Source organism: Cuculus canorus, chromosome 10 (genome assembly GCF_017976375.1).
Source record: "Cuculus canorus isolate bCucCan1 chromosome 10, bCucCan1.pri, whole genome shotgun sequence".
NCBI lineage: Eukaryota > Metazoa > Chordata > Aves > Cuculiformes > Cuculidae > Cuculus > Cuculus canorus.
This window is the reverse complement of record NC_071410.1, coordinates 16,167,419-16,179,679: the sequence shown is the minus strand read 5'-3', so window position 1 is coordinate 16,179,679 and position 12,261 is coordinate 16,167,419. Positions and strand designations below refer to the sequence as shown.

At 39.0% G+C, this 12,261-nt stretch overlaps 1 protein-coding gene across 5 annotated transcripts in view; it reads left to right on the top strand.

Annotated features, from left to right (window-relative positions):
- The window catches only part of TENM1 (teneurin transmembrane protein 1), a 695,512-nt gene that overhangs the window by 546,369 nt on the left and 136,882 nt on the right, over positions 1–12,261 (top strand). For all 5 annotated transcript variants that reach the window (XM_054075918.1, XM_054075919.1, XM_054075920.1 and 2 more), the window contains one exon: positions 3,324–3,562. In XM_054075918.1, coding sequence (XP_053931893.1) covers positions 3,324–3,562 — 239 coding nt within the window. The remainder of the gene's footprint in view (positions 1–3,323; positions 3,563–12,261) is intronic.

The following is a 12,261-nucleotide window of genomic DNA, read 5'->3' as shown; positions in this document are numbered from 1 at the left end:
GGGAGGACAAAGAGCTGAGTTTAGAAACAGGAGCTTACTGGGACTTCGACTTTTGGTGGGTTTTGGGGGGAGGTTAGGGTTAGGTTACTGAGCCTTTAATATTTATTTATATATTGGAATTAGCACTGTAATACTATTCAGTGGCTTTTATTTCCCAGAGAAACGCTGTACAGTTATGTCCTGTATTTCTCTTCTTAAGAGAATATTGTCATCTTCTTTATGAATGTTTTTGATGTTTTCTGTGAACGTCTAGAACTTCCTCACTTGGAACAAGTGGTCTTATCAATCATTGTTATAAATTTTCTGATTTCTCTCGTGTTTTCAGTTTACAAAACTAAAAAACCCTAATCTTCTCTCTTAGATTGAATATTGAAGCACACACCAGGCTGCAGTCACATCGAAACTTTTGAAGTGCAATTTTTATTATTTTGTTCTTTCAAGAGGGCACCTGATTTTATAGAATTGATAGCAACAGTTTAGCAAGTTCTAATATCCTTTGGGAACTGTGGTGTGCTCAGACAGATGAGGGAGTCATCTGAGTTTATGGGAATGTAGCCACAGTCTAGCTTTGGAAATTTGTCTTTGTGCCACCAGTGTTTTTCAAATTCTACAGAAATGTCTTTGGAAGCTCAATATACTCTCCCAGAAATGGAAGGCATAAACAATTGTGATTTTTAACATTTTCTCAATGTTATTTCAGTGGTAGCTCAGTTTCAGTGTAACATTGCCTCGGAATATCGGTTTGATTACAAGTTAGAGCTGTGTAAATTCTCTGTGTGAACAGAGGTGTCTGTCTTAGGGGGTGTGAGCTGAGTTCTGTGCACTCTTCTGCTAATAAAGAAATCCCGCTGCACACTAGTGTTTCACTATCAGGGTATGAAGCTACATTTATAAATCCCTGTGTGAAAGAGAAGAAAATTATTCCTGGCTATTGATTGCAAGGCTATTAAAGCCTTAATAACAACTTTGAGTTCAGCATTTCCTTCCTTTTACCTCTGATACCTTTGAGCTATGCACCATAAAGGACAATCAATACTGCCAATATCAGAGCATTTTGCTGTAATTCCAAAAAAAATTTAATTGAAAAATTATCAAATAATTAGCATTTTGTCATTATGTCTTGAAAACGTAAGGCAATTAGAGAACTATTGACTGGTTAATATATATTTTTTAATTTGTGTGTGTTTGTATTTATACTTTATGTGTATGCTTATATATAATAACATATTTCTTGTTTTATATGGTGATTATACTTATGCTCCCTTGAATATCAGTAGGAATTTTGCTGTGTTGTTTGTGCATACCAAAACTCTAAATGACTATGTGTCTCGTTAAATGTCCCTTTAAAAGATAAAACTGCCCTGGAATACCTTTTTTCTTTTAATAATCTGGCATTTTGTAGAACTGTAACCTTTCTTTTAAAATCTTATAATGGAAATACATAATATCATACTCACTACACCATTTTAGCAATTACTTTTTCAGGAACATATTTACAATATTCTTCAAGTCAAATGTCACAGTACAATCATGTTTCATACTTTTGAGTGTTTGATCCCGTGTGCGTCCTACTGTGAATCTATCAAAGAAATTCTAGCATGGATTGGTTTATCCATATACTTATTTAAAAACTTGTCTTTTGTCTTGCTGAAGGTGTAAAGGTCTACTTGTTATTAGGAAGATTCTGGGCCGTGTCAACATTGGCCAGTTAAATTCAGCTGTGAAGTGTGTCTGTGGCTTTTGGCTTGCAGGCATCATAGTGCCACATGAGTCTAAATGCAAGATTCCCCTCCAATTTTGGCAGAAACAACTGAGGGCAACTTGCACTCTGAGCACAAGTGACATGGTAGTGCTTGCTTGGGGTCCACAGAGCACTTGCACAGTGCTCAGCTGGTGGAAGAACAGAGAAATGGATTGTATAGAGACCAACGGCAGCAACGGTCACAGATGTTGTTGCTCAGCTGGGAATTTGTATGAACAGAGCACAATTCAAAGCACCTGAATTGCAAGTAGGTAATTACTTCACATAGGTGTCTGTGTCCCAAAGCAAAGAGCTGGCAAGCTTGACAGAGTTTAATGCTTTTGTGTAGGAAATGCCTTTCTAAGTCATGGTACTCAACAGAAAAGCTACAGAGATTCAGGTCAAAATAATAGTAAGACGTTGTGGCTTGAGACCAAAGAACACCGAGATGCTCTAAACTTCTTTGGGAGCAAGCTATGGCATAAGAATTTGATTTGTGCCTGTCAGAAAAGAGTGCACTCAAGAAGCTTGCTAACTTTCATAAAACAAAGAAAGAACACCCAGAAAAAGTTGATGTTTCCAAAGCAATATGTGGTTGGTATGGTCAGCCTTGAATGTGTCCTTCTTTTGCTACAATTTCTAAGCATGCAGGACAGTTCCCAAGTTCTCTTGGAGAGCACTCACCAGTCCTGAGAACCATTCATCTTCCTCTACACAAGCACTCTATATTTCTGCACCAGAGCTCATTCTGCAAAGTGCATTTCTGTACCTTTTTTTTATTTTTGTACTAATATTCGTCTTCACTATTTTTTCTAGAAGTCAGTCAATCCTCCAAAATATGCTGAAATAGGCCTCCAAATGAATTCTTCCTTACTGTGTTTGAGAGTAGGCAGAAGCATTTGAAGAAAATTTGCTCAAAATAGCTCAATTAAGACTACTAATGAAATTGTACTTACCTATACAATAACTACAGTCCTTCAAAATGGATTATCCTTGCAGATTTTCCATTAGGTAGTCGCCTGTCAGTCTTTTTTTCCCCTCTTTTTTTCTTTTTTTGGTATTTTTCCCTCTTTTTTCTTTGTTTTTTTTAATATATTTTTTGTTATTTCCAATATTCTAGGAAGAAATCATAGTAAAAATAAATATTCAGTGGTACTGGCTTCTGCGCTTTCCTGTACTCTTGGTGAGATAAACCCAGTTATTTGTTTGTGGATGGAGTGGGTGCTGCTGGCAACAATTCCTGTATCTCGTTTGCCCATGTAACAAGGCAAAGAGGGGCTGCTTGTCTTGGAGAACCCCAAGTATGGTACTTAAAAACAACCTTTCCTCAGCATTCCTCTGAAGCACTGGGATGATCGTTTACAATTAATTTATGTTATGTTGTTTCACTAAAAAATTGTTGAAAATCTTGCAGTGCGGTTGAGAAACTTCCAGTATAGAAGGTGTTCCAGCATACTTTTTCCTGTCTTTGATATTTTTCTTTGGCTGTATACAGTATTTATCATACATTGCTTTCACACTTCCTTTCGCTTCTTAAATCACTGTGGTTTTTACAACATGGTTCTTTATCTTCTTTTTGTAGGCATTTCCTATTTAAACATGGATCTGGGTCTTCAGCTATCTTCAGCGCAGCCAGTCAGAACTATCCTTTAACATCCAATACTGTTTACTCTCCACCTCCTAGACCTCTTCCTAGAAGTACCTTTTCTAGACCTACCTTCACTTTTAACAAACCTTACAGGTGTTGCAACTGGAAGTGCACTGCTTTGAGTGCTACTGCTATTACAGTTACCCTGGCGTTGTTGCTAGCCTATGTTATCGGTAAGCCTCTCTTGCTTTTCTATGCTGAATTATTCTTTACCTTTTCTGTTCTGATCTGTTGTCTTGCTTGCTTTTACACTAATACAAATCATGTTTTTTTTAATAATGTTTACCATTGAGTGGTTTGTAAATTCTAGTGAGCAAAATGCTAAGTTGGCCAGAGGTTCGAATATAGCATTACATTAACTTTCTACTGTTAACCTTGATACTGCCTAATAGAGGAGGAAATACTATTCAAGATGATATGTTTATACTAGAAGAGGACTCCTACTGATTTTAATTGCTGTGATATGTTTCTCAAATTAAACATTTGATTTTCATATTAAGTCTTAAAACATGGTTGCTCCGAAAGAATTATTCAGTAAGTATTGATAACTCTTAAGGGTTGTGAGTGTTGACTACCTAGACTTCAGTAAAGCCTTTAGCACTGTTTCCCACAGCATTCTGCTGGAGAAACTGGCTGCTCCTGACTTAGGCAGTCATATTCTTGAGTGCATGAAACACTGGCAGGGTGGCCAGGCCCAAAGCGTTGTGGTGAATGGAGTTAAATCCAGTTGGCGGCCAGTCACTAGCGGTGTTTCCCAGGGCTCAGTGTTGGGGCTGGCTTTGTTTAATGATGGTTCTTTTTTAATTTTGTTTAATGATTTATCAGTGATCTAGGTGATGGGATTGAGTACACCCTCAGTAAGTTTGCAGGTGACACCAAGTTGGGTGGCAGTGTCGATCTGCTTGAGAATAGGAAGGCTCTGCCGAGGGATCGGAACAGGCTGGATTGATACATCGAGGCCAATTCTATGGGGTTCAGCAGGGCTGAGTGCTGGGTCCTGCACTTGCGTCGCACCACCCCCATGCACTGCTACAGGTTTTGTTATTTAAAATAAAAAAATGAATGGAAAGCTGACTGATGGATAGGACCTGGGGGTGTTGGTTGACAGCCAGCTGAACATGGGCCAGCAGTGTGCGCAGGCAGCCAAGAAGGCCAACAACATCCTGGTTTGTGTCAGCAATGGTGTGGCGAGCAGGAATAGGGGATTATCGTCCCCCTGTACTTGGCACTGATGAGGCCACATGTCAAATCCTGTGTTCAGTTTTGGGCCATTCTTGACAAGAAGGACATTGAGGGGCTCAAGCACGTTGCAGAGCAAGGCAACAAAGCTGGTGAAGCATCTGGAGTGCAAGTCTTATTGGGTAGTGGCTGGGGGAACTGGTAGTGTATAGTCTGGAGAAAAGGAGGCTGAGGGGAGACAATTCTCTACAACTACCTGAAAGGAAGCTGCAGTGGGGTCAGTGTTTGTCTCTTCTCCCAAGTAACAAGTGACGGTACGGGATGAAATGGCCTCAAGTTGCACCAGGGGAGATTTAGACAGGATATTAGGAAAAATTTCTTCTCCAAAAGGGTTGTCAAGCACTGGAACAGGCTGCCCAGGGAAGTGGTTGAGTCACCATCCCTCTAGGTACTTAAAGACATGGAATCGTGGTACTTAGGGGCGTGGTTTAGTGATGAACTTGGCAGCGTTAGGTTAAGGGTTGAAATCAATGATCTTAAGGGTCTTTTCTAACCTACGCAGTTCTATGCTTCTGTGATTCTTGACTGTATTTTGCCTTGCTACCTTTATTTCATTTCTTCAGTCTGATTGCAGTTTATATCTTTCACTTTTTCCTCTACGTTCTTGTATCATTGGCTGGAATGACAGGGAGCTCTAAAAATGCGTAGTGTTTCACATAGTGTTTTCTAAGATATATTTTGCTGTCCGGTTATTGAATTTATGTTTCAAAGAGATGTTGCATAGATTGAAGCGCGGTCACTTAATTTCGAACTCTTCTTTGTAAGTGCCTAACTTTACAATTTTGTCATTACAGTAGATTGGCAGGATTTAGCAGAGTAACTAGAAACTCCTTCCTGTTTTTTGCAAGACAGATATTTTGGAGGCGGGCTTGGAGTCAGTGTAATTACAATCATACAAGGGAAAGCAAGACTTTGTCACTATATGGCGTTTTGGCTGAACATTATTTATCGTATTGGTTTTTCAGTCTGAATTGAAAATATTACATAACATTCATTATGTAATATATCGTAGAATGCAGCTGTGGATTCTGTGAACATAGGGGAATCTATTTCATTTGCACCTGTGTGGTGCACTTTCTCACATCCACTCTTGTTTTTTTGGTTTAGTTGCCAGTTTGCGGGTGGGCAGGAGCCAGTCTCCCCAGCATCTTACAGCTTGACTGAGAATAACTCCGGGTTTGCTGAAAGAGTGGCTTGTGCTTGGTAAAACTTGTACAAGAGGGACAAGTACAGATATCTCCACTTATATGATAAGTGGCCATTGATTTTCTGTATTCTCTGAGTAAATGTCTTTATAGTGAAAAATCATTACAATTTCAATAATTTTGGGGTTCCACTGGCGTTTTTTTGACCCATAGTGACAAAATTCTACTGTAAGTGAGATGCTCATCAGGGGATTTTTTTTCTCTTCTAACACCCTCATCTAATGCAGATGGGAAAGCAAATTTGATCATTTCTGCTGTATGATTATTTGAAAGCACCTGAGGATCTAGTAAGCTACATTAATTGCAGATTTACATAACAGCTGGTGAGCATATGCCCTCAGTTAGGACTGGCTGTATAATTTTTGCAGCCTCATCTGTTTGCTACACATATATATCCCACCCACACCATTTCAATTTTATCTGGATGAAGCCCTGTCTTTTTCATCCCTGCTTAGATTTCAGTCTGCCACTGATTTTTTTTTAACTTTCTAGAGTTATTATACTGCTGTATGTCATCAGCCTGAGAAGGCTGCAAGCACTCCGTGTCACTATGAATTAAAAAGCTCTCTATGAATTTTGTGTAGACGTGTCTGTGTTTGTCTTAACCTGGTCATACAAAGGTATAACATATTTTCTTTAGTTGGGCAGAACTAAGTAAAAAGGAGGGATCTTTATGCTTCATAAGTTATTAGTATTTCTAGTTATGTTTTCTACAGCAAATTATAAATCTCTGAACCAGGAATTCTACTTGAGATTTTCCAAGATGACATAATTTGTTCTTGTTTGCCCCAGAAATTCAGTTGCATAGCTTTCCTGCAGATTCAGGTAATATTAGTTAGCTTATTCCAAATTAATATTCATGATACCCATTTCTAGTTGGTTAAATATTTAAATAAGTTCATGGTCTCTTCTTATGAGTCAGGCGCCTTAGTTCTTTCCCTTTTATTAGGTATGAATAATGATAAATAAACTATTTTCGAAGCTTACTTGCCCAGTAGGATTTAATTTTTGCATATCTTTTCACATCAAAGATTTAAATGTGTGTTTTAAATGAGAGTAGTTGAATATACAAAATCAGACTGTAGGTAACGCACTGAAGTTAAAATTCAGTCTCCCCTAATATTTCCTCTTTGCTCACTGTGATTCAGATCCCTCTGTCCTCACTCCAGGCATGTGTCCTTCAAGTCAGAGGGAGTTGCGTCTTAGCAGTGACTGCAGACTTGGGCCCAAATTACAAAACAAAACTCATTGTGTTTTCAAGCTTCATCTGGGATAGGCTCTGCAATTGTGATTGGGAAAAATAAGAGAGACTTGTATGGTCTGCATGAACTTAAATGAGCTGTGATTTCAAGCCAGATTAATCCAGATCAAAATTTAACATTAAGCTTTTTCTTCCCCTTATCTAATAACTTAAATGTGCTTTCTTGAATATCTTGTGCTGCCATTTACATGCGTGAGCTACATGTTACATTAAAAACAGGCCCAAATCTCAGCCTCAAGTCAGAATAACCCCAAAGTCTTGGAAACCCAAAGCTGATTCCAGATCAAAAATTTGCAAGTGGCTTTTATATTTGTAATGAACCTGTGCCAGAATGCTCTGAGCTGTGATTCGTTTCTGTCAAAAGGTACATTAGCAAAGTGGTTTTGTTCTTTTATTTTTCAATGTTTCACTATTATCAGTGAGACTCAATAGAGAAGCTTTTCCTGGAGAATGCATAGTTCTGTATTTTCTCTCCTCTAAACTATTAGTCAATTGAAAAAAATACATTTTTTGTTTCCATTATTAGCCTATAATCACTATGCTTCTTATTAGGTCCTTGCTGAAACAAATTTTACTATTATACAGACAGTAAAGGAAATTATAGGGTCCTGTAAATAGTTGTGTAACGGCTGATTTATTGAAAATCTTTAGTCATAATATTTAGTTGATCAAGTAAAACACGTATTTTCACTTCAACAAGAGTAATTTCTGTGAATAGGTTCTAAAGTCATACTAGTTATAGTAGTTATTCCTCTCCACACTGTAACTGTGTTATTTTCCATTGAATAACGGCATGTATACTTTTACTTTCCTTCTGTACTTTAGTATATACTGAAAACTGTAATGCTTTCATGGTTGCCTGGGGCAAAATTGCTTGATTTTGCCCACAAAGTGGTCGGTAGGGCAGGCGAGCAGCCAGCCACCAGGGAGGTGATGTTGGCCCAGGTCATCAGGGACCACAGCAACCTCACCAGCGGCTCCTGAGAGCCTGGCCGGGGCTGTGGGCGTCGGCCAGAACGTTCAGTAAAGGCAAAGAGAGATTGCCAGTGGACTGGTTGACTGCCGGCTGACTGCTCTTCAGATGGCGATGTGAAATGGGCAAAATCTGCCTGCTAGCGCTCTCTGTGTCTGGAGGGCATACAGGCTGCGTGTGCTTTAAAGACTGACGCAAATGCATGTTCAAATTTTGAAAAAAAAAATCTTGAGGGGACATTTTTGAAACCCAGCTACCTTGAAGTTTTTCTATTTTTGGTTGTAAAATGGAAGCAGATAAATCCCTGGCTATGTGTTGATGTATGTTTCTGTGGCATGAAGTGTTTGCAAGGACTGAGGTGGATCCGTGTCACCAGTCTGAGCTCAGATATCACAGAATCACACAGAATCACAAGGTTGGAAAGGACCCATTGGATCATCGAGTCCAACCATTCCTAACACTCCCTAAACCATGTCCCTAAGCACTTCATCCACCCGTTCCTTAAACCCTTCCAGGGAAGGTGACTCGACCCCCTCCCTGGGCAGCTGTTCCAGTGCCCAATGACTCTTACTGTGAAGAATTTTTTTCTGATATCCAACCTGAACCTCCCCTGACGGAGCTTCAGGCCATTCCCTCTTGTCCTGTCCCCTGTCACTTGGGAGAAGAGGCCAGCTCCCTCCTCTCCACAACCTCCTTTTAGGTAGTTGTAGAGAGTAATAAGGTCTCCCCTCAGCCTCCTCTTCTCCAGGTTAAACAACCCCAGCTCTCTCAGCCACTCCTTGTAAGACTTGTTCTCCAGCCCCTTCCCCAGCTTCGTTGCTCTTCTCTGGACACGCTCCAGAGCCTCAACATCCTTCTTGTGGTGAGGGGCCCAGAACTGAACACAGTATTTGAGGTGCGGTCTCACCAGCGCCAAGTACAGAGGGAGAATATACAGCACCTCACAGAAGGACAGTGTGGAAAAGAAAACTGAAATTTCTCTAATACTTTTTAAATAGAGGATTAGTGGACACTGAGTACATATTGACGTCCAAAGGCTATAACATAGATTCCAAATTATCACTTGAAAGACACGAATATACCTGTTTAATTCAATGCAGTCAATGGTTGTGTCTTTCTGTTCATCTGTTGGTCTGTGTTGTGTAAAGAGTGTAAAACAGGCTGCCGTTATGTAATGGTGTAGCAAATATTCTCTTTTTAATCTCATAGTAATAAAAACCTAAGAAGCCGTCAGCAATTAGAGGTGAAATCTGACCAAACAAATAAGTAAACAGGGCAAATAGAAGAGATAGAATAAGAAATATAACATTTCCTGTAATTGTTAAACACCACACCGTTTTAAATACAATACAGTCTTTGCTGTGGCTGCTCATCTAGTCGGTTATTTTTAGCCCATTAGTAAGTCAGATTTTTCTTCCATGATACTTTACCATTTTATCAGCAGCTGATTTGGACATGCAAATCATTAGTCCTATTGATCAAAGGTGCTGAACTCCTACAGTTCCTATTGATTTCAGCAGAAGATGCAAATGTTCAGTGCCTCTGAAAATTGCATCCCGTGTTCTTAGATTTAACCAACCCTGACTACAAAATGATTATTTCATACACAAATGAAACCTCACGTACGAATATGAAGTTCTGCCTATCCTTCATGATATTGTCACTATTTATGAGTATGCACTGGAGATGGGTATGGGGTCTTAAATTATATTCATATAGAGGGTGAGGAAATTAAAACCTCTCTGCTGTCTGGCACTGTGACCTGTCATTTATCACACTGTGCACCACACAGAGGAGTGATGGCTTCAACACTAGGGAAGGCCAGTCCAAATTTTAAAGGTGTATGTATCTCAGTGCTTAGATTTATACTATCGGTTGCATAGCTTTATACAATATAAAATAGAAAACTTCAGCTCTGAGAACTAGAAATTATGCAGAGAAGGCTCAAGGGAAAAATGTGTTAGTTTTAGGCTGAAGAATAGATACAGTAAACATTGTTAGATGTTTCAAGTATACATAAAAGCTGTGATGCAAATGTGCAACTCTGAAATGTCGCTGAACTCCTTAGTGGGATTGCTCTCACCGAGACTGGTACATCAGGGTTTCACAGCTGGAAATTACAGTGCCTGATCTCTGTGAGCCTGAGTCTTGCTGATGATCTTGATATTGTCACAAATCTTGAAGTACACTGAAAAGAAATCCTGACAACTTTGTACTGTTGTTGCAGATTAGGTTTTGGTCTTTTTCCTGTGACTTAGTAATGAAAAATGAAAACAGACAAGTCATTATACATCCCAGTGGGAGGACTGCAGGAGAGGAGGGGATATTTCTATTCCCAGGTATAAAAATATGTTTGGTATAAGAGAAGAATCCTTGAGAAAGGAGAATACCCGAGCATTAGGATAGCTACAACAAATAGATGGAAAAATCCTTATTTCATAAAAGGCTATGTATGGTTCAAAATAACTTCTCATTTCAATATGGATTTAAAAAAAAAGATTCTTGAGCCTGAACCAAATATTAACAGTCTCAAATTTTCACATTTGTTTAGAGTAGAAGGACCTAGCATTTTATTTTCAAAAAGAGCACCTGTTCTGTAGGCTACGATCAGAACTTTGGTTCTGACTCTTGTTTGCATTTTCATACTGCTTTACAGCCTCCAACTGAACCTGAGGCATTGATGCAGCCATGGTTTCGCTTCATGCCACAGTGAAATCCTGTTTTATAAGCAGAACCTGCTAGCACTTATGGAAGATAAATACTTTTCTGGCACTTGGTCAGAGCAGGTGCAGAAAGAATAGTCAGCTACTGATCTGTGTTCTACTGCAGCTCCTCTAAAGTCTGGGCTTCAGGAGGATGATGTACTGAGATTTTGTAAAATAACTGGAAATAGCAGAGAAAGCTAAACAAAAGCTCTCCGTGGAAGTCAGCAATTTGGAAAGACTTCGCATTTGTAGGATTTTTTGTCCTCTGAAGTTCGTCTTGCAGGTTGATAAGTACTTACTGCACAGGACTTTTTTGACATCTCCTCACTACCGAGAGTCTCTTTTGCACTGGAGCCAAGCCTCTTATTCATATTCTGCCAAACTTGTAGCATAGGAGTTGACAAGCTGTGCTTACACAGAAGGTAGATAAGAATAAATTAAATTAGATCATTGGCTTCATAGCAGGTGGTGGGTTAATCCAGTTTACAGAGTGAGTCCTGAAAAAAATGCTTACATACTTGTGAATATTTACTTGTGTGCTGCAGAACTGAGGGGACTGAGTTAGTTTATCTGGAAGTGTCAGTTTGTTTTATTTAAATGTTGAACAAAAGTAGCAATTTGGCCATTTACTTCAGAGATAAAGACTCAAGCTTTGGTTCCAAACAAAGCCCAACTTGTTTCACTTACAGCAGTAATGTGAAGCAACAAAAAACCTGCCTCTGGATAAAGAAAATCCCTTAGGTAGCATAAAGTCATGCTGGCTTTTCATGTCTTTGTTCCATGAAAGAAATTTATGGGAAGGATAGAAGAGACAGGCCTTTAATTTATCTTCTTCTGCTAGAGATCTGTTTTATACCTAATAATTATTTTTTACCTAACACGGGTAATAAATTATTCAAGAAAAGCTCTGTGCTATGAGTAGAATCTTCTATATATGAGAGAGAGGTCATTTAAAGTTATCCTGAGCGACTTCAGTCTGCAGCCTGGCCAGGACAGAGCGACTGAGAAAGAAGTTTAGTTTCACATTAACTCTATGGCATCCGCCAGTCTCTCTAGCTCCACTGACTGAAGACTCCTCCAAATTTAGCATCTGCCATAACATGGAAAAAAAAATATATATATACGTCAACTTTTGTGTTACAGTTTTATCTGAAACATCGAATTAAGCAGGGCTAGCTAATAAAATATACATTAAATATAGGTATGCTGACATCCATTGTATAAACTCTTATCTCCAAACATTACGTAGAGGAGGTCAAATTTTGCCTTCATATATCTTTGCTGCCTCCAGATCACCTCAGTGAACACAATGGACTCCTCTGCTTGTAAATAGCACATAGCAAAGTAATGATGTAATGATAGAGGGGAGGAATATACTGGAGGTTCAAACAAGCCAAGAAAAACTATCTTTTCAGATTAGCTTTGCAGTAGGGTGGAAGAAACAAAGAAATCAAGTTGGAAGTTCAAGAATGCCAGTAAAGAAGTGTGA